Here is a 23,594-nt window from a genome sequence, read left to right on the forward strand (position 1 = left end):
CTCTAACTAATGTATGATGTCACAAACATGTCGAAATTTACATATACATGTACATATATGACAAAAAATATCCACAAATGGAGATAGGGATATAAACGTCAATGAGACAACAAACTAATGACGAAAAAAAAATCAAAAGACATTAATTTTATAAACCTACATGTAAGGGCTTATTAGTATATCTTGACTTGATAAACGTAAAAATAAAGTAAAACGTACCCTTTTTCAATAATTTCTAGCCTAAAACCTACTTTAAACTTTGAATGTCTATATATCCAGACTTAACTAATCGATCAGATCGGTAATCGAACACTAGTCAATCATATTCGATCAGTACTCGATTGATGACTTGAAGTCATCGATCAGTAATCGATCAAACTCTCTCATGAGTTTGATCGATTAGCGATCGATTAGATTACTGATCGATTTAAGACCGATTACTGATGGATTAGTGATTGATTAATGACAGATTAGTGATTGTATTGTTATTGAGAAAACAATGCTATTCCAGAAATAAGCCTTATGAGAGACATGGATATATACTTTATCATGGTTAATGTTATCATACTTATTTTCCTTGGTAAAATTTAACAGTTTTATGTGAACTAATTTTTCAGAAACTGATGGACCCCAGAGCGTCAATATACGCATTTTGTGCTGGATAATGACGTGTCCTAATAATTCACACTTATTTGCTATCAACGTTAAAAATACTTGGGGAAAACGCTGTGACATTTTGTTATTTATGAGCTCGAAGCAGGATAAGGATTTCCCAGCGATAGGTCTTGATACACAAGAAGGGCGTGATCATTTGACTGCTAAAGCCATGCAAGCATGGCGGTATGTGTATGAACATTACAGAGATAAAGCCGATTGGTTCCTAAAGGCAGACGATGACACTTACGTCATTGTAGAAAATCTGAAATACTTATTGAAAGATTATATTACAAGTGAACCTATTTTCTTTGGACAAAGCTTAGTTAAACCTGATATAAAACAACCTTTCAACTCAGGAGGACCGGGCTATGTTTTGAGTAAAGAGGCATTAATAAGACTCGGAACAAAAGGAAATAGCAGTGAAGCATGTAAACAAGATGGGCACTCTGAAGATGTTAACGTTTCTAAATGCTTACTTAAATTCGGAGTTAAAATTGGAAATACATTAGATAAGCAACATCGGACGAAATTTCATCATTTGCCTATAGACAATTACCTATTTGGGAAATATCCTACGTGGTATTATAAATACAACACAAAGACGCCGCGCAAGGTAACTCATATATTGGGAAATTAAAGCAATATGCAGATGTAGAATTTACAAAAGAGAGACAATAGCTTAAAATATTATTTTTGAACAAACCCACCAAGTAAAAAAAGACCTTGTATCACTGGAATGTGAAAAGGGTGGATTTTGTTTGTTATTTGAACATAAGAATAAAGGAAAAAGAGTAGTACGGCGGCTTTGTGACAAATTGTGCACATCCTGCTATTTCTGTGTCCGCCATATTGGATATCACCGGAAGTAGGGGTTTTAAAGACATATGTCCTATAAATTGTATCCATGAGAAGCACCAAAGAAAGGTTTCTGCACAATATAATGATAGAAGCAATACGTTAAAACACATTCCAATTACCCTCCCTAAAAATAAGCTTGTTTTAGAAATTTAGTACAATGTCCGCCATGTTGGATTTTACCGGAAGTAGGGATTTTGAAGACATCTAATCTATATTATATATCCAAAAGTAGCACATAACAAAGGTTTGTGACAGATATTATGATAGTAGCATGATAATAAAACCTTTTCACATACTAGCCATCGATATTGGGCTGATTTAAGTATTGTATAAACGATGAATAGTTGAGGAAGGTCTATGCAAAATTTCATGTCTGTAGCAGGATGTGCACAATTCGTCTTAAATATGTTTGTAGCCGCTGCACTAGAGGGAAGCATTAACATAAAACATGATCTGCAATACAATAAAGTGATTTTTGATATGGATTATATTCTATATAAAAAAAGGAATATGTGATATGATTGACAATGAAACAAACAATTGGTAAAAATTAAATAATTATTGAAAATTACTTGCAGATTTTGACTTCTTATTAAGAAATAATTCATAGGGGCTTGGCACTTTATGACAAATATTTTACCATAACATCGCGATATATTCAAGCCCCAATGAATTATTTCGAAACTTGTAGGACAAATACGTTTTTTTTTTTTTTATTGAAGCTCTCTAGGTGGAGGTATTATTTATGGGTATATATTTTTTTTATTGTTGAAGGCCGTACGGTGACCTTAATTGTATAGCTGTAACCTTCTATCTCATTTGGTCTTCATAATACAGGCATTTGTCTCATATATATATATCTTTTTAAAGGAATATGAAAGAGCAAAACAATTAAATACAGAACAAGTGCCTGTGCACTAAAACTATAAAAGCGTACTGAAAATGTTGAATCTTCTGATGCAATTTGATCTGTTACAGCCGATTTCATTGAGTGTTTAGACAAAGGTAAGTTCTTTGGTTATCTTGCTTGCTAGCTTAACCGTGAAGTCATTATTAGGTAAGGTATACTACCCTCCTTTCGAAGTAGGTTAGTCCTACAGACAGATAGATTGATTACCTGTCGGACTAGTTTACTCTTAAAGGAGGGTAGTTTGCCTAACCTAAAAATGACTTCACGGTTCAGCTAGGAAGCAAGCTAACTAAAGATATTACCTTTGCCTACACACTTAATGGAATCGGCCGTAAATGTATCACGGATATTTGTGAAACAGTAGTCTCGGTAAATTGAGTAGCAAAACTATTCGGATTGCTATGTATGTCAAAATTGTCATTTAACACGTTATCATAACTTTGATTAATTGGTTGATCGTTGGTTGATTGATGTTCAGTGGCAAGTATTTTATGCAAGTTGTGGACGAGAACAAATTAACTTTCAAAACAACATGTACACTGTTATTCCGGTAAACGAGACAATCTGGAACAAAGTTTAAGGTAATGTGGACTGCCACTGCAACAGGCGAACTTTCTATCCATCAAATAGTATTTGCAATGGTTCCACACACTCGTTACTCGAGGCATTGGATTTAGCATCCCAAATTTTGACTGGACATGGCTACGTACACTCCACTCAACCAACAGGGACGCCGAGCTATGAAAAGTGTTTTATTGCCGGTCGGAAGAAGACCAAAGTGACCATAATTCTATCCTTAGATGATCACTAATTAAAACATCATTTTGAATTTGAATATCCAATCTTAAATTGAAATACCATACATACATTGCAGATAACAAAGTTAAAACTCTTATATCTCATGTAAAGTATAAAAAAAGGCCGTCACAAATGAGCAACATGAAAACAGCTAGCATGACTCAAAACGGCCTAGCGGTCAAGAAAAAAATACATGCAGACTAGTCATCAAGTTCTAAAATGATTTTACAAAAGTTTTAACAACCAATGTGTGACGCGACTCTTTAAATTCGATTTCAATTTTTAAAACTTACAATAACAGTCATCTTTCTCATTACAGAGCCCAGACAGTATGAGTGAATATGTTATATCGTTTCACTATGTTAAACCAGATTTGATGCATATCATAGATTTTTTCATATATCATATGAAACTATACAACGTCCACTCGACCTAACAGTCTTTAAGACAATACTCATAACGTCATTATTTCGTTTTGTTTTATATTATTACTAGAACACACCCGCGAAATCGCGGGCATTCAGAGCGGAGTTAAAAGTATGTAAAGTGTTGTTAGAAGTTTTATACCTCCTCCTTCATTTCCAAAATTCCCAATTTTTGGTTTTCTATCAATTTCAATATGAACATACATTTAGTATGTTATGAACATTTAAGTAAGGAGCCTGTAGTTCAGTGGTTGTCGTTTGTTTGTGTGTTACATATTTGTTTTTCGTTCCTTTTTTGTACATAAATAAGGCCGCTAGTTTTCTCGTTTGAATTTTTTTACATCGTCATTTCGGGGCCTTTTAAAGCTGAGTATGCGGTATGGGCTTTGCTCGTTGTTGAAGGCCGTCCGGTGACCTATAGTCGTTAATTTTGGTCTCTTGTGGAGAGTTGTCTCAACATGGCAATCATACCACATCTATTTTTTTGTAATCAATGAATTTTGTAAAATATTTAATGAATGGAGAATTTCAGAAAAGGTATCAGAAGTTCACATGAATAATTTTAGCGCTTATCTGTATATTATTATATAAATAAAGTGTATTTACTTTCAATTCTTAGTTTAGTAATCGATCCATGGTGGTCAATTGACATAGTATGCAGACCCTCTCCATTTAATAAACTCAGAACAGAATTAAAATACACTTTATTCGTACTATTTGTTTGTTCAACGTATACAGAAAAACGCAAACCGGAAGTATAATCTGACTTAAAATTTCGTCCAATGACGGGACAATATCCGGATGCCTTTTTTCTCGTTTTTCTCCCAAAATAACTCAATCTGAATAATCATATGAATGGATGACAAATGCGACTATGCACTGTACATATAGGACACAGAGTCGTGTTGATTAATTTATTGTGGAAAGAAGAGAAGCGACACCAAAAATGAGGTCTTCTCGTTTAATAGTATAGATATTGATGTTTTGGGAGGCGACTTTCCTGATATGGAACTTGAGCCCTAGTTTTGTTTGATAACTTTTATACTACTTATACGTCAAAATCAATATCAAATATTCAGCAGAATATTAAAGGGCTGTTTTTAATTGATGAAAACTATGTCAAATGATCTCTTGTGTAACTGTATAGCTCTGTGTCAATACTTGTGTTTATTGTCGGTCATTAGTTATTGTTATGTTCGTATTTTACCAATTTAATGTTGACATCTTGTTATTAAAAAAGCGGTATTTTAAAGTAATTTATTAATTTTTTGACATCCTTTACATGAGTGAAATATTTGCCACTGGATATTTAATATTTCTAACGAAAACTATGTCGATGAACTTTTACATTTTGTTTTATATATAAAAAAGATGTGGTATGATTGCCAATGAGAAAAACTCTCCACAAGAGACCAAAATGACACAGAAATTAACAATTATAGGTCACCGTACAGCCTTCAACAATGAGCAAAGCCCATACCGCATAATCAGCTATAAAAGGCCCCGAAATGACAGAGTAAAACAATCTAAATGAGATAACCAAGTTGAACGTTTATGTTTAATTATCTCTGCATAACCTAATTTTAAGTCTATAACATGGATGAATTCTAAAACTCGTAAGCGAACTCGTCAGCAGTTTAAATTTAACAATTTTAGAAATAGTATTTTAACATTCCATATTTGGTGAATTTATCGTTAACACATATTCTTGTCATTTCGAATATATGATTGGATGAGCAGACGGTTACAAATGCAATCCCGATCATGTTATTCTTATATGTAACTAAGCCTTTGTTTATGATGCTAAGTGAGGAATCTGATGTTCAGTGTTGTCGTCTGTTTATGTGGTTCATATTTAGTGTTTCTGGTTTTGTTGTTTTTGTATAGATTAGACTGTTGGTTCTCCCGTTTGAATGGTTTACACTAGTAGTTTTTGGGGCCCTTTATAGGTTGCTGTTCGGTGTGAGCCGAAGCTCCGTGTTGAAGGCCATACCTCGACCTATAATGGTTTACGTTTATAATGTGTGACATAGATGGAGAGTTGTCTCAATAGCACTCGTACCAAATCGTCCTATATCTATTTGGGTGCATTTGTATGTTATGTACTCACTGTTTATTTTTTTAGCTAACGATAAGTAACAAAATCAATGTTATTTAAAAGTCAACAGAAAAGCCAATGGTTAGTAATTTCTTGTGTTTCACTGTCTAAAGTTATGTTGATCACGACCAGAATTATAAGACCTCGAAAGACGATATCGTTTTATGTTCTTATATTCCGGGAATGCCGCATGAGTTTAAACTTAAGAGGCATACAGCATGTATGCCAATAACGCTCCCCCTTTTTTGGGGGTATATTTATGCGACAGTCATGATGTATACACAAATGAAAGTCGATACAGTAAATACACTTTTCAGTTTTGAGAGAGAACATTCTGAAATAGATATTAATATCCCAATATTCCAATATCAGCAATCCAGTACTACATGCAGTGGCGGATCCAGTCATTTAAAAAAAAGGGGGGGGGGGGGCCCAAACCAGGACAAAAAAAGGGGGGTCCAACTATATGTCCCCAATCAAATGCATTGATCGGCAAAAAAAGGGTGGTCCAACTCCCGGACCCCCCCCCCCCCTAATCTGGATCCGCCACTGACATGTAGTAATCATTTTTTGTATACATATATATATATGTACATATATGTATAATATATATTTTACATACACACGTATAAAAATTGCGGTTTTTATCCAACGCAATCATAGGTTTGAACGTAGTTTTATAATAATATATATATAGGAAGAGACATTTTTGTAATGCGCATATATCAGTTGTGTATATTTCTTCCTTGTTTTGGTAATATATGTCTGTTTTCATACATGTATAAATGACATACAGAATCATACGTATTACTGTATAGAAGCTTAATTTACAATATAATGATTCTTAATAATTTCATCGATTTCATTTTACAAATTACAACAATCGATTCAAACAGCTATTTTTAGATTTAAATATCAGGTTCCAATAATTTTTATGGTTAGTTGATTTTCAGTTTTTATTAGTGAGTTCGGTTCATATGACTAGATCTATTTTTAGTCATATATATGTCCGCTAATTCATTGTACTGTTGTGGAAATTCATCATTGTATGATTTGGAAACTTAACACTTACAGTTGAATCCGCCAAGGATAATTTTGTTCGATTGAGAAACTGATATTAGTGTAGATATTGCTAGGCAACATTGACAACGCCATTTGCTAAGACATGCATGTAAATATTGGAATTTACGTAACTTTGATTTTGCTTCTCGTTTGCATTGTCCAGACTTCAAGTAAAAAATATGAACCAAACTGGGAGTCTATAGACTCACGACCTTTGCCTGGCTGGTTCGATGATTCCAAAGTCGGCATTTTGATTCATTGGGGTGTGTTTTCCGTGCCTTCGATTTTGTCAGAATGGTTCTGGTACCAATGGAAGACGAAGACTCCCGTTCTGGTTGATTTCATGAAAGCGAATTATCGACCTGACTTCACCTACCCAGACTTTGCACCACAATTAACAGCAGAATTTTTCAATGCAGAAGAATGGGCGAATTTGTTGAAGCTTTCAGGAGCCAAGTAAGTAAAACTAATACTTTACGGGGTACTACATCATTACATGTATATATAGAAAATCAATATTCGTCATAGTTTAGAATACACATGTGTGTATCATTGTACAAAAACAAGTAATTTGATATTTCAACCTGGTAAAAATAAAAACTTGTCATGTGTTCACTTGATTTGACAAGGCGTTGTCAGCTTATTTTCGATCTATGCATGAGTTTGACTGACCCTCTGGATTGTCTGGTATCTTTCGCCCCTCTTTTTTTTAAAGACAAGGGAAAAAAATACAATTAAACCTCTATATTCTATATTTTTGAGGTAAATCAGTGTCTTCTTCCATTCACATTTTCATTCTGATCAGTGTTGTTTCTACCAAAGAGTAAGTGATAACGTTTGTCCCTCGGCATGTCGGATGGTGATGGGATTTGTACCACGGCCCCTATTCCTTGTTAAAGTATTATACATTTTGTTTTGTTTTAATCATTTTGTGTTCTTTAAGATTTATTATTTGTGAAACTAGGGGGATTGAAGAAGATGTTGTATGATTGCAAATGAGACAACTGTCCACAAGAGACCAACTGATACAGAAGTTAACAACTATAGATCACCGTACGGCCTCCAACAATGAACAAAGCGCATACATGCATTTAGATATATACAACATATACCTAGATGAAAGTTGAGAATCAAAGTTGATGCACTCAGATAATAGTTTAGTATTCAGTTACAGTGGAGTAGCTAGGTCATTTTTACGTGTACGCCCGAACCTTGGCGAGGGGTCTGAGGACCCCAAACTGATCCATGTCAAACAATTTCTGGTAGTGGATTAGATCTAGGGAGCGAGGCCCCCGGAAGCTAATGAGTTATTGAGAATGAACACCATTCCTGTCATTAAAAACTTATCAGTAGCAACATACATGGTTTATTTGTTATGTTAAATTATTAATTTTGTTAATTTGAAATATAATGGTCAGTGGATTCAGAGATAATGTCAAAACTAGTAACTTTTAAATATGTTTTAAAAAAGCTGTGAGGGTCAAGCAATTAACCAACAAAATCACCTTTCTATTTCCAAATTTCGTAAATGAACATTAATCTTCAGAGATGTTCAGGTGCAATATTAGATATCGTAAAGGGTTTTGTGGAACCCTGTTTTTTTTTGTCAAGGATTCCCCCTGCAAAAAGTGAATCCATTTATCAGTCCATTGCAGGATTTTAAAAATATCCAACATTTTCTTTAGATATTTTGTCTTGATCTGGAGTACTAGTTTTGGCCCAAGTTTCATGACAATTTATGAAGACTGATGTATTGATAATTTATAAAAAAGCCATATGGGTCATTATCAAAACAACATGCAAAACTATGTTATTGGGTCATTTTAAGTCACGGACATGAAAATATATCAAAATAACACTTGCATATTATATATATGTTAGATATGAATGTTTTGTGATACACAATATACAGTTGATAGTATGAAATGTTATAAAAACTTCCTTAATGTTTTCTTAAACCCTTGGAGATGGCCAAAATTAACTTTTATTTATTACTATAAATCCTTTCAGACTAGAAATAGGACTATTATTCATATCATTTGTTATTATGATTTATCACTTTTTATTGCATTTTGACACATACAAATGTATGTCACAGGCTCGACAAAACTGTAAACCACAAAACGAATCTAAGGAGATAAAGGATTGCTTAAAACAAAAGGGAAGGGAGTATAAAAATCACAGTAGTTTCGGACTTGACAGAAAATGAACAAATAAATGATATGATACCATTTGACTGAAAGTAAATTTCGTCAATTTTAGCCACAATTACAAGCCAACGAAGAAAAAATTATAAAGCTGATGTGCTTCTAAAAAGTTACTTTTATTTTCTCTAGATTAAAATATTTTTTTAACAAAAGTCAAGTGTACGCCCGGGCGTTTTGACGTAGACGTAGCTACGCGCCTGAGTTACATGTTAAAATTATTCCTTGTATATGCTTCTTTACAATCAATAACTAATCTAGGTCTTGCCATATCTTAAGAGTTAAAACCGTCCCATATATATATATTTTTTCGTTCTTCCAAAAAAATGTGTTGTAAACATAGTAAACACGACTACATTTCTCAGTTATTATATATTATATTCAAAATACCTTTTACTATGTAATAACGAACCTTACATAAACCATATACTTCCTGTCTATAATAATGTACTGACTTTTAAACTTCATGCATGATTAAACGGGTTGTTTTATATCATGTTTAAAGGTTGATATATTCGTCATTACTTTTTTTAAATATAATACAGACGGTCAGAAAAATACCACAGGTTTAATAATATAAACAAACCTTATGGACATGGTCAAGTATTATACGCGTGATTGCGTTTTTGTATAAATTGAAAACTAAAATTCAATAGCATTATAAATTTTGCTATTTCTTAAGTTTGAACCCGGTCGTTCCATGTTCGACTCTTCTCGTAGTTGCTATGAAGTCCTGTGCTTCAGTCCGGTGCTCCGGCTTCCCGAACCAATAACTATAATCGCCAATACATGTGTATAGACAAACTTGCTAAAAGTAGGAATTTAGCAACAATTAATACATGTAATCGCCAATCAATCTAAAGTCGAAAGAAATAAACCGTCCCTTACTTGCCTTATATGACATCTAACCGCAATTATTTGAAACTTGGGAAAAATACATATTGAGTGAATTTGAACGAAAATACACTCATTCAATATACATCGTGTTTTTGTCGAGCCTTCGTCTGCGGCGGCTGCGTCCACAAATATTTACTCTGTGGTTAAAGTTTTTGAAATTTTAATAACTTTCTTAAACTATACTGGATTTCTATAAAACTTGGACAGAAGCTTGTTTATGATCATAATATAGTATCCAGCATGTCCAGAAGTAAATTTTGTGAAAATAAAATTTCATTTTTTCCGTATTTTACTTATAAATGGACTTAGTTTTTCTGCCAAGAAACGTTACATTAACTCTGTGGTTAAATTTATAAAAATTTAAATAGCTTTCTTAAACTATCATGGGTTTGTACCAAATTTGGACATAAGCTTGTTTAAGATCATTAGCATGATGAGATAGTATTCAGAAGTAAATTTTGTAAAAAGATAAATAAAAAAATCCTTATTTTACTTTTAAATGGATTTATATTTTCTGTCAGGAAACAAAACATTCACTCTGTGGTTAAAGTTTTTAAAATCTTAATATTTATCTTATATTATTTTTAATTTGTACCAAACTTGGACAGAAGCTTGTTTATGATCAAAAACTAGTATCTAGAAGAAACTAAATTTTGTACCTGTGTATCTGTATTTTACTTCCAAATGGACTTAGTTTTTCTTCCAGTTAGCATTACACACAGTATGCAGTTAAAGTTTTTAAAACATTTATTAGACAATGTTAGATTCGTTAACTATCTTGGATTTTTACCAAACTTGGATAGAAGCTTGTTACAATTAAACGATAGTATCAAGATGAATATTTTTATTGATTTTTTCCCCTCATGTTTGTTCAGCTTGCCATTCACAGCAAAAGTAGGCGAGACACTGGTTTCCGCGAAATCCTAACATTTTTTTTTTAGTTGAATATTTACAACATTTACATTGTAGGTATGTAGTCTTAGTTGCCAAGCACCATGAAGGTTATACCATGTGGCCTTCCAACTATTCCTGGAACTGGAACAGCATGGATGTCGGCCCTAAAAGAGATATTGTGGGTATGGTTTGCAAATATGAAAAGTATTTTTTCAATCATCATTGAATTATAGTAGAGTTATGAAAAATGGGGTAATTAAGTTTGTTATCCAGACGATTGCTATTTTTTTTCAAATTTTCAGAAACTCGAAAAAAAACGCGTTTGATGCACTTATATGTTAGAAATGATGGGTCTATTTTTAATGTTAAATTTTATCAACCAAATAATGCATAGCATAAACACCATTTAAAACAAAGTATTATGGTGAAAACTTTTCACTGAAACCGCAGTGCAGCAATACAAACACAAACAAAATCACATTATGCTGAAATTGTTTGCATGGGATAAACGGAGGTGTGGAATCATTCCTACGCTTATGGCTCTATAATGAGCAAACATTGTGACTGTATGCAGTTCTTTGTAAATGTATAAATATAACTGAATAAAAGAAAACATTATACATTGATGTCAGCATTAATAGTCATATTTTATACGTACAAACACAAACTTTCATACATTGAGAATCGGTATAAGAAAGGCTCGTATATTTTAAGGAAAAGGAGGGGGTATGTTTCCATATCGTTCATCTTTTTTTACATATTATTTATTTTGTACTCTGATGGTTAGAAGAACATGAGTCAAGTTAAGCTTCAACTGAAACGTGCAATTAATCAATTTGCTATAGCTATTTAAACATCCCTCTGAAATGAAAATGTTAAATCATTTAATTTTATATTTTGTGTCCTTTTTTTTTTTATTTCAGGTGAGGTTGCAGACGCCATAAGGAAGAATACAGACATGCATTTTGGACTTTACCACTCCTTGTTTGAATGGTTCAATCCAATATTTGAGCAAGATAGAGCTAATGGTTTCAAAACACAAGATTTTGTTTCTGTAAGTGTTTTGTAAAGCTCACTTTTGTTTTTCTTAATGTGTTATAGTTGTAGAATATGTCCACACTGGTCGAATACCCTTCGATTTTAAGTAGTTACTGTATATCGATTTGTCTTAAATATGCAGTACACGAATAAATATTCTACTCTTTATATTATTACCGATCTGATTTCTAATCACATGGCACTTCATCGGTTAAGTCCTATACTATAAGACTTCGAAGGATTTTTTTACTTACATTCAACGTTTTTTATCGGATATTTTTTTTTGCTATCAATGTTGAACCCTTTTGAACTAACACGTTTAAAGTGCGACTCAATGTATCGGTTTGGTACAATAAGGGCTTCTATTCATATGCATGTGAAGTTTACCACTGGCGGTTAAACACATATTCACGATCATTTATAAAATCTTGTGATGTGAGGATAAAGTCTATTATATTTGGAATACTTCTTTCCAATTTGAGGATTTTAGCGCTGAATTAAATATTACATTACGGCATTTTCTTAACCTACAAAACTAGGTTATCTAGGTTAACATGAAACCCTTCATATACATAATGATCCGTTTGGCTAGCCAGGGTGTATCAATACGCAGTCACGTCCAAACAAAATCGGGTGATAAATCCGAAGACTCGTATACGAAGATTTTTTCCGCTTTCTGTACGCCACATAAACATCATATGACTTTGACCTCTATTGTTCATTGGTCAATATTAGATTTTTGTGTTTTGGTATGTTTTTCAAGTACCATAAGAAATAGATCAGCTGTTTTTGGCGTATGAAATAATTGTAAATGAAAATGTCTTATCTGGGAGATATCATCTGTCCTTGACATTAAAATTACTGTTTTGTGTTTTTATCTGTTTTTCAAATACAACAAGTCAGCCATTTTTGGTGTACTGGCACATTAACATGTATGTAATAATTCAGGTGAGGTGCATATGTCTGTTTTGCAGATTTAATCGGAATTTGATCTGATCTTCATAGTTTATTGGTCAATATTGAGTTTTTGTGTGTTTATCTGTTCTAATGTCAATAACATAGACAATTATAGGTCAACTATATTTGGTGTATAGAAACATTGTAAGGTGTACATTTTTATGTCTGTCCGACACGATTTATCTGATCTCGACCTAATTGTCATAGATCTTACAAAATGTTACGTTTCTGTTTTTCTTAAAACCTTTATCTTCATGACTTTAAACATACAATCAATGGTCAGTTAAGAAGGCGAGACACTTACGCGTGCGCACCCTTGTTATCATTCTCTATTATTTCATGCTAAAATTGACAGAAAATAAAACTGAGCAACAAAGCTTCATACTCACTACAGTTCAATATCTACAAATTTTGTAATTGTGGAAGAAGTGAAATAATTTATCTCTTTTTTATCTCCTTCCATGCTTGTAGATGAAGACAATGCCGGAACTGTATGAAATTGTCAATAAGTACAAACCGGAAATAATATGGTCAGATGGGTCACATGCTGCCAAGGACGACTACTGGAATGCTACGAATTTCCTTGCTTGGCTCTATAACGACAGGTAAGAAGTATATAGAATAATATTTTAAAACTTTTAAATTCTTTTTTTTTTCACAGATCTTTGGGGTAATCGTCAGAAAAAGTGCCTGGTCCTGGCAAGGTATAGACCGTCATTTACAGTTAAATTTACAGTATCATGTCAACTGTCAGTAAACCTGTTATATCATCGGAATGTCAATTGTCTTTTTTAGACTTATAATAAGCAATTTAGAGAGTTGCCTCAATGTAAAGCTAGTATACCTGTCTTCTGTTGCAAATCATATTTTAACATGTTGTATTTGCTGTTGGTTTATATTTCTTTTTACAAACGTAACACGTCTATATTAATGCAATTTTATTCAAGTACTCTTTTCTATGCACAATGTACGTTTATATACAGGACTCTTACTGAAAATCGTTGTTTAGTTTAGTTCAAACATATTTATTTATAGTGGATTGGGAAACAAGTTATTGCAACTTACATCTTTGTATATTAATCCCTCTCAACTTTGCGGGTGCGAGTGCTGCCTTGTAGCGGCATTAGCATACTCTTTTTCGAAATCTACAGTAAGGGTGTCTTTTACGTGCAAGAGATAAATAATAAATGGTTCGTCCCTTCCATCGTCTCTTAAGACCATACTCTCAAATGGTGTCGAGGGAGAGCCGAAAATTCCTTTCCTGTAATTTTTTCCCCGGAGCGGGGATTGAACTGGGAATCTTTGTGTTAGTAGTCCGATGCACTACACCACGGCTCTCAGCACAAACAACAGTACACCACGGCGCTCTACGAAAATTGTAGATTATCTCGGTTACAAATTAATTCTAATGAGTTGTACCATCTAGTATTTTCTCATAATATTACAGCCCTGTCAAAGACTATGTTGTGACCAATGATAGATGGGGTGTCAATGACAACTGTATACATGGTGGATTCGTCAATTGTGGAGACAGATTCAATCCAAGTTAGTGGTAGATTTTCAACATAATTATGTTTCATGGAAGGACACATTTTAAATTGCAACTTCATGCTAAGGATGTTTGCTTTTCTGTTTCAAAATAGCAGTTTTTTTTAAAAGACTGATATAAATTGATACTTTTAAAATTAAGGATCGAAAGATGCCGAAACAAATAATTAGTCTAGATCTGTGTGCTTGTTTTCGAAATATTAGCCTTTCCAACTTTGGCGGGAAATAATTCTATCTAGACTTTCATATATTTAACAATGGCAACCTTTTTAGTTTTCAATATTTGAAAACAGTAACAATGATTGTATATTATTTTCAAATATGACTTTTTACATATGTGTAATAATATTATTAAAAGAAAAGTAAGGATTAGAGGGGATATGATTTTTTTTAGGTATTTTATTGATATAATCAGAGGATTACGAATACCTAGTAAAAATCTAAATAAAAATGGAACGAACATTCGTATTACAATACTTTCATATTGTATCAATACATGTATGTCGTTGTAAGCGCCCTGTCCTCTAGCTAGTGGACAAGTTCATTGAAAAGATCAAGAGTCTGGTAAAACCAAACATATAAATTAAAGATAATTCTTGCTGCCTATATTTTGGTCGTTTGTACAAGGAATAAATAAATGATCAATAATTTATGGCCAGCTTGTTGTACATGGATTTTACTCAGAGACTTGTGTTCTTGTGTTACAAAATGTATAATTTAACATTTACAGACCGAACTAGGTGATTCCTAAGAAAAATATTATTGATCTTAATATGCATCAAGGACTTAATTATATGTCCTTGTATGCATGTATATTTGCAACTGGAAATATTGTTATGGCAGAGGGCGTTGGTACTTACTTTGAAATTCATAACACGGTAAATGAAATATTAATATAATTTAAATACATGAATAGGTAGTATTTCCACAATATTTCATTCTAAAGGAATCATAACAGAATAAAACAGTCATTCAAACCGTATATACATCAATCTATCATTTCCACCATATTTTACTTTGTTTTCAAATAATGCATGATAAATCGAATTAATGGACCTAGTATTTCAGTGTAATAATCGGTAACGTATTAATTTCATGTTTTTTAAACAGAGGTTCTACATAAGAGAAAATGGGAGAATGTTATGACACTAGATCGTTATTCCGCTGGATACAGAAGAAATGCTAAACTTGCTGATTATTTTTCTGTGCATGAGTTGTTAACCGAGGTCGCTCAAACAGTCAGGTGTGTATTGACAATCTTTATGTTTTGATTGTCAATTGTACGTATGCATACTAGATAAGATATACTTATTCGTGGAAAGATTATACCCGTATTATCACCATGATACACAGCTCATGATACATACAATACTTTTAAATCTAAGCAATTTTGTACGCATATTAAGATTATACACGTTGATTTCTAAATATACAATTTGGACCCTCCCAAGGTGCACAGTATAAACAATATAATATATGCATGTACTATAGGCAAGGTTTCATGTAATCATATTGTATGCTAAGCAGGATGCATCACCCTTCAAGCAAAACCAGACTTGGCGAAATGGGTTGACGCACTGAATAAGACTCATTCATAGAAATAACAAATAAAAATAATCATATATTGCATTCTAGATGTTGATTGGTTATTTGTGTCATTTGATAGCCTTTTCTCTGGAACATACCATGGATCGTCTTTACACATTATATTGCAATGATGTAGTCTCGTCTGCAGTAAAATTCGCGTTATTTTGTGTTGTTTGCTCGACAAACGGATGTCTGTATATAAAGCTTCATTGTTTTCTCTCAAAACGTTGATTGCTAGTACCTGGATGATTTATACCGTTTTTAAAGAATATACCTTATGTTACGAAGTTGATTTATGTCATATGTACATACATTTTCATGCTCCAGTGAATGCATGTGAATTTCTTACTTTATTAGTGTAAGTATTAGAATAACTTTCATTAGTACTTGTATATGGGTTCTTTGCAGCATTTTTATGTCTCTAGACAGGGTTACCTCAAACTCATTTCATTGATGAGTGATCAGGATGCAAGTTACGTAATGAGGTCCGTTATTCGGATACTATAAGCAATATATCAACTATATTTGGTGTCTAGAATGATTTTAAGGTGTACATGTCGGTCTGGCCGGTATCACTTGACCTCAAACTCATTACATGTATCATGTTTATGTGATACTTGTAGTAACACTTTTATTCTAAAGAATTAATTTCAACATGAAATCAATGGCCAGTCATTTATTCGACACATGTCAGCATATTTACTCTTGTTATTTTTGTTATGAGATAACTTTGATCTATTTTTTTTAATGGAATAACAAAATGTTACAAAAAATTTATAACTTATAAAATCTTTATCTGATTTACAGTTGTGGAGGAAATATATTGATTAATGTTGGAATCACCAAAGAAGGGACAATCACTCCAGTATTTCAGAATATATTGCTGAAACTCGGTGGATGGCTTGAAGTCAACGGAGAAGCTATTTATGGTTCCAGACCCTGGTTATATCAAAGTGACAATGTAACAACAGACGTTTGGTAAGACAATCAATTTTCTCTATCCCTGTAAACACTATCATATCTCGCTGTGTTGAAGACCCATGTTGGCCTTCGCCTGTTTTCTTGCTCTTTGGTCGGGTTGTTGTCTCTTTCACACAGTCATTACCGATTTCTGTTCTCAATTTTATCAGATCTTTTGGTTGTTTATTCTTTTCTCCATGATCAGGCCTCTACAATAACTTTTTTTCAACTTGTCCGAATGAAATTGTTACTTGTCCAAATTTTTTTTCTAAAAATAACCTGTTTTCATCTTAAGTTGATTAAAGGAATAAAACGAATTTAAACAATAGAACAGAATTTGATGTTTTTCTTTTGAAATACTTTTCAAAAATATGAGTCAAGTACAACTGAATCTAGTCATGTCACAGGACTTAGGTTCTAGTTTTCATCAATGCTAGTCTCATCAGACTCTGCATATGAGACACCATCTGATAGGCCTGTACACTCATTTGACATTTATATCCTATATTTTTCTAAGTTGAAAAAAAGTGTATTCAAATACAATCAATAAAAAGAAGATAAGGTCTGATTTCCAATGAGACAACTCTCAGCAAGAGACCAAATGACACAGAAATTTAAACTATAGGTCACTATATTGCAAGTATTGTTTTTTCTACTTATGATCAAATATGATTTTGTGAATTTTATGGTAAATGAAAAAAACATATTTTTGTGAAGAAATTACTGGTATGGTATGTATTATAAGGAACAGAATAAGGTAGCAAAATGAGGTCCCGAAATGTCTCCTGCCTTGCCAAACTGTCTATCAATAATGTCTACTAAATATTTTTCTACTAAATATTTTTCCTACGGTGCCAAACTGTCTATTAAACTCGGAGCTAAACCTGGTGAGGTGACGAACTGTACTGTAAAGTTACCTTATCTACAAAGCGCATCATTGATTCGGATCAGTTAGACTGGTTTCCGAGAATAGTATACCTTTTACCTTTTAAAATGTACCTGACAAAGAACTAGTTCAAAATTATCGAATGCAAGTAGAAAAAGAAGAAGAAAACGGTTTTGCATTTGAATAAACAGAAGACAGACACATGTCAAATTGATATTTGTATTCTTGTTTTTTGTTTATAATTACTTTGTTCATCAAAGTTGGATTATTAGAATTTATTTCCTGCAAAATAATTGAACTTCTCCGGACGGACAAGTTTGATACAGCTCTTACTTGTCCGAACTTTTTCCCCTCTCGTACCGGACAATCGAACAAGCGTAATTGTCGAGGCCTGATGATGCTCTTTTGATTTTAAAAACACTATAAACATGAGTCCTGAGTTCAAACAATCTGACATATGAAAAAGAGGATATGGTCTGATTGCCAATAAGGCAACTCTCCACAAGAGACCATAGCACAAAACAAATTTAAAACAACTTTAGGTCACCGTACGGTCTTCATCTATGGCCAAATCCCACTGACATGACCATTTCATTTACAGTATACATGACCAAACTAGATAAAAACTGGTGCATGGTACACACGCTACAACTGCTATATAAAATTGAGTATGGAAACGGGGAAATTTGTAAGAGAGAAAACAACCCGACAAAAACAGAAATCGTATCAATGCCACCAATTGGTCACCAGTACAGCAAGAAAACCCCACGCCCAGAGATTGATTTAAGTTGACCTGTTAACCAAAAATATGTATTAGTTCAGCGAAACTGGACATAACACTTAACTCTGGAACATATATCTGAAGTTTAAGTAAACTATACAAGACTAATAACATGAATAAAGGCCAAAGGCTTCTGAACTATGACCGATCCAAAATGTGTCAGGGTCAAACATGTTTTCTGAGCCTTGAACCCTTCCCTATACCTCTATCTTATGTAGGATAACCAAACACACTGCAATATTATACACACAATAATACTCAGATTAAGGTGGTATCCAACTTTCACTAAAATTATTTTGGCTCGTTTAATTTTCATAAAATGTTGTCAAAGTATTTACTTTGACCCTTTAACAAAAATATAAAAATTTCAAAAATTTTGAACCAACCGTTTAGTTAGAAAAATTACACTGGTTACATAGCAGTTTGACAAACACCAATTTTGATCATTGAGAAGCTTAATATTCCTTTTACAACACAACGTAATTTAAACGTTTAGCCGACTTTACAGAGTTATCGCCCTGTAGTGTTGGGTACCACCTTAAAAGAAGTCCAAGTCCGATATTAGAATACGTAACAGACGAAAATAAGCAAACTGACTATGGTACAAACATTATATCGAATTTTTATGGTTTTTTTTACTAACAAAGAAAGACAACCGGTAACATTTCGTTGATTATGAGTAATCGTTTTAATCTACGTCCGATTTCGGAAAGCTAATCGGTACTCAAATACTGAACTGGGGCTACGATCCCAGATTAACAGAGTACTCAAAAATATATTCACGATAAACTTTTTGAGTTTAGAAGTTCAGAGATATCTTTCGTTCAACCATTAACTATATAATCAGAGTACAATGGTAACTAGTCAATTTGATAAGTTAATGTAACAAAATAGTTGCAATTGTAGTATAACAATTACTTTCTAGGTACATCTCCAGTACTGTCGCATATTAACGTGTCAATATATTTATAGGTACACCTCCAATATGGTCGAACAAGATGTGTTTGTGTATGCAATCCTGTTATCCTGGCCAAGGAACAACAACACGGTATCACTTGGATCAACAATTATGACAACATCTACAACTGTCGTTAGCATGTTAGGATATAAGGGTAACTTTTCCTGGAGACCAAACGCATATGGAGGAATCGACGTTACCATACCACCAATACCTTTTAACTTGATGCCCAGTGTAGATGCATGGGTACTGAAAATATCAGGACTGAGAAACGTTTATAAACGTAACTGAATGTGTTTCTTAATTTTTTTACAGCTATAATTTTTGTACTGATTGATTTCTGAACTTTTGAATCTCATATTTTTATAGTGCTTAATATTTTTTTGTTGTATTTTATATTGTCACACTTACTTTCATACTTTTCTATGATGTAATCATGGTAATGTTAGGATCACTCTTGTCTTAAAAAAGCATAATACTAACTTGTGTTTGTATTTATTTCTTAATTCAATATCTTCCATAAATTGTCTGATAAGGAAGACAAATAATTGTGTCATACATGTGCATTTTTGCCACTGCCTTCATATAATGACAATTATTATAATAAAATTAAAATACATTCATTTGACTTTTTTTTGCAGAAACAAATCATGCAGTGAGGGAATTGCTTGTGTATGCTGTCTTTTAAATTGAATTTTGTCTGAAAGAAATCATACTAATATCTTAAAAGAAATACCATAGAAAAAATATTATGTAATAATAAACACAAACTTGTCATGAAATAAGACAATTTCTTTTGTAGTAAATCCGACTTAAAGTAAAACATAAAGTTAAGATACTTTTTAGCTTAAAGAACTGTATTTCCCATGTTTTTAACTATACAATTTGTAGCAAAGTAAGTTTGACTAAAAATCATGCACTTGGAAAGTACTCTTAAATACAAATTAATATCACCATACTAATCTCTAAATAACAATACAGATTAAAAATACTTATCTCTAAGATGTCTAAGATCTAACATTGGTCTTTTGTCAGAAAGATTTGCATATTTTATAGGTCAAACACAGGCTAACAATGGTTTATCTTATGTTAAAAAGATTTCACTTTGAAAATCAACTAATGCTCTCAATAAAAACTTGTTTTTTAGTGAAGCATAAAAAGTAGAGTGGTTTTAGCGTCAGGTTAAGCCAGTTATATAATGAATAGGAACTGTAGATGCTAATCAAATTACGGAACATTCAAATATTAAGAGATTTTAATATATAATGTTATATCTATAAGTATAATCCAACAACAACAAGGTTTATAACGATGAATATGTTGATATAGAATCCGTTTGAACTTATTGACATAAATAGATTTGCATACAAATCACTCTTGTTATGCAAGCAGTCAATTTGACACAATACTTGCATGTTCGTGTGGAAAAATGAAAAAAAAAAAATGAATTCGAAGAAAGAGATAGTGGTGTAAAAATATGTGATGCACAGCTGAAGCTGTGTACACTGCCTTTAACAATGCCATTCATGACTAAAACTATAACATCAGGTTAAGAGTAGCATGGCTATGATGGAAAGTTTGAAAGTTGTATAAAGTAATCACGAGACTGCTCGTTGCAAGGTGTGTTCGACTACGATCATATTTGAAAAGGATGTCAGTATGTCTGCCGGAGATCTGTTGTTCGCCCTCGGAATTATGGCTTTCTCCATTAATTCATACTTTCGACAATGTCACTGAATGTTAATTAACAACCAATGAAACTATGATCGGACGAGTTTTTGTCGTTGATAATTGAATAATATTTGTCTAACAAGTGCAAACAGCAGAAACTTCCATTGTTAAAAAAACTAATTCTTCGGTGAAATTCCGGTTCCGCTCTTCTAATAAAATTGTTTCTTTAAACCAAACATACAATGGACGTTTCCTTTATAATTTGAATAATACATTCACAAGATGTAAAACATAAATTGTCTTACAAGAGAGCAGTGGGCGTATCCAAACCTTGACAACGGAAAACAAATTGGAATCTAAACAAAAATTCACGAACGAAACAAGCCAACATTTATAGACTGACAAACGGGTACACGAGAAAAGAGGTATATGAACTATAAAATTGAGAATGGAAATGGGGAATGCGTCAAAGAGACAACAACCCAACCATGCATGGAACAGAAAACAGCAAAAGGTCACCAACAAGTCTTCAATGTATAAATATTTCAAATTATTTTTAGAGCAAGATTATTAAATCCTTTATATAATGCATCTAGATTGTATTGAAGTCGCATACAGATTTGAACGGGGTTTGTTCCTTTTTATATCACTAAATGTTTAATGACTGTTTTTTTTATCATTAAAATTATCCATAAGCTTCATTCTCTCATACAAATTTCTTTATAGGCAAATGCATCTGTTATAACACTTTTTTTGTGTTCTGTGCAGCCTTCATTCCTTATCAGAATTATATTGACTAGATCTATAATAATTCTCCACAGTTATTCTTTATACTTTTGACTAAATGATTCTCTATTTTTAGTTTTTCGTAAAATTGTGTCCTGCTATTCAACAACGTTTTGAACATTATCTTTTATTCTGTAAAACCCCACCCAGGCCACCTAATATGTACAAATTTAGCATAACTTTGTTATTGTCACTCCGAGGTTCATGATATTTTGTACATATATTCATAATGGTTGATTATTCCAACAAAACAATGTAGACACTGTTTTAAAAGTTTATCAAGATACGATACAGTTACAGGCCTGGGGAAGGTAAAGACGTTGATATCATAATATAATATCCGTCAAACAGCGACATATCTTGAAACGATGCATTTTTTTAGGGATTTTTATGACAAGCTTGAAAATATTACAGAAACCTGTATTTTTGAATGGACAAATAACTTGGTACACTGTACTCCAGTATTTCAAACTCCAAACTAAAAGACAAATTAAAAGAGCTTAGCTGCATAAAACAAAATACGCAACGGAAATACAACGAGAAAATCCTATATATATATTTTGTAAACAACACTGATTCAAACAACAAATTTTCTGAAACTAACATTATCAATATCATAAAGGTATGTTTCTTTGTGTGTTACATTGTAGTGTTGTGTCGTTGTTCTCCTCTTATATTTAATACGTTTTCCTCAGTTTTAGTTTGTTACCCCGATTTTGTTTTTTGTCCATGGATTTATGAGTTTGAACAGCGGTATACTACTGTTGCCTTTATTCATGCTTGATTTTTAAATTGACAACACATTTGATACGCTTGGAGGACGTGTTAGTCAACAATCGATCAGCATTGGTTTGGGAACAAACTGTGCCCTCTTCTTGCCGAATTGTCACTTTATTTACTTGAGGCTGATTTCATACAGAACTTAAGCAGAAAGAAAAAGAAGTTAGCAATATCCTTTGAGTTCAATTTCAGCTATAAAGATGCTGTATCTCTCATAAAAATTGAAAATTTGATAACTATGTTGAAGGAATCTATCATCGATCTTAAAAGGTCAACGATACAAATACAGTTAAGTCTGCATTATGTCTTAACTAACATCTAGGAATTGACGATGGTGGTTAGTTGAATACATAAACTTTACGACAATGGAGATGATGTAAGCTTCCCAATTGTGTACTTTCCATTTGATGTAGCAACATTCCAACAGCGCCGGTTGATACGATACTCCAGGGTTTTTTCTCCTTCTTTCCTTGATATAGAGTTGCTCCTCACAAGAAAGAAAATGCACCAAGAATTTGTGAAGTTTAAGTATTCCCTTCGTAAGTTTTAAGGACGCTATAAATATTTGGTGTATGCTTATGGAATATCCGTTTTAGAGATGATAACGGATATGTTCGTAATGTCGTAACTATAACCACGTGTGCCTAAGTTGTAATAAATTGGCTTGTCTTGTCTGTTTCAAATATTTACCGTCCAATTTGACTTATTACCCGGTGTGTAATAACATGAGTAACACGAAGGGTGCCACATATGGAACAGAATTGCTTCCGGAGGATCAGAGCTCTCCAGTTTTGGGTGGGATTCTTGTTGATCAGTCTTTAGTTTTCTTTGTTGTGTTT

The 23,594-nt window shown here is 32.8% G+C and overlaps 2 protein-coding genes across 2 annotated transcripts; both read left to right on the forward strand.

Annotated features, from left to right (window-relative positions):
• The first annotated feature begins 664 nt into the window (after positions 1-664).
• Positions 665-3,562, forward strand: LOC143084212 (glycoprotein-N-acetylgalactosamine 3-beta-galactosyltransferase 1-like). The gene is made up of 3 exons (XM_076260623.1): positions 665-1,085; positions 2,494-2,520; positions 3,543-3,562. The coding sequence occupies exons 1-3, from the start codon at positions 665-667 to the stop codon at positions 3,560-3,562; spliced, it is 468 nt and encodes a 155-aa protein (XP_076116738.1).
• Positions 3,563-6,746: 3,184 nt separating this feature from the next.
• LOC143083227 (alpha-L-fucosidase-like) lies at positions 6,747-20,141 on the forward strand. Its single transcript, XM_076259478.1, has 8 exons — positions 6,747-7,264; positions 10,879-10,985; positions 11,727-11,857; positions 13,270-13,403; positions 14,246-14,343; positions 15,457-15,589; positions 16,741-16,911; positions 19,533-20,141. Exons 1-8 carry the CDS (start codon positions 6,912-6,914, stop codon positions 19,807-19,809), a joined length of 1,404 nt encoding a protein of 467 aa, XP_076115593.1. The 5' UTR covers positions 6,747-6,911; the 3' UTR covers positions 19,810-20,141.
• The last annotated feature ends 3,453 nt before the right edge of the window (positions 20,142-23,594 follow it).

The sequence above is a fragment of the Mytilus galloprovincialis genome, chromosome 7 (genome assembly GCF_965363235.1).
Source record: "Mytilus galloprovincialis chromosome 7, xbMytGall1.hap1.1, whole genome shotgun sequence".
In the NCBI taxonomy this organism is placed as follows: Eukaryota; Metazoa; Mollusca; class Bivalvia; order Mytilida; family Mytilidae; genus Mytilus; species Mytilus galloprovincialis.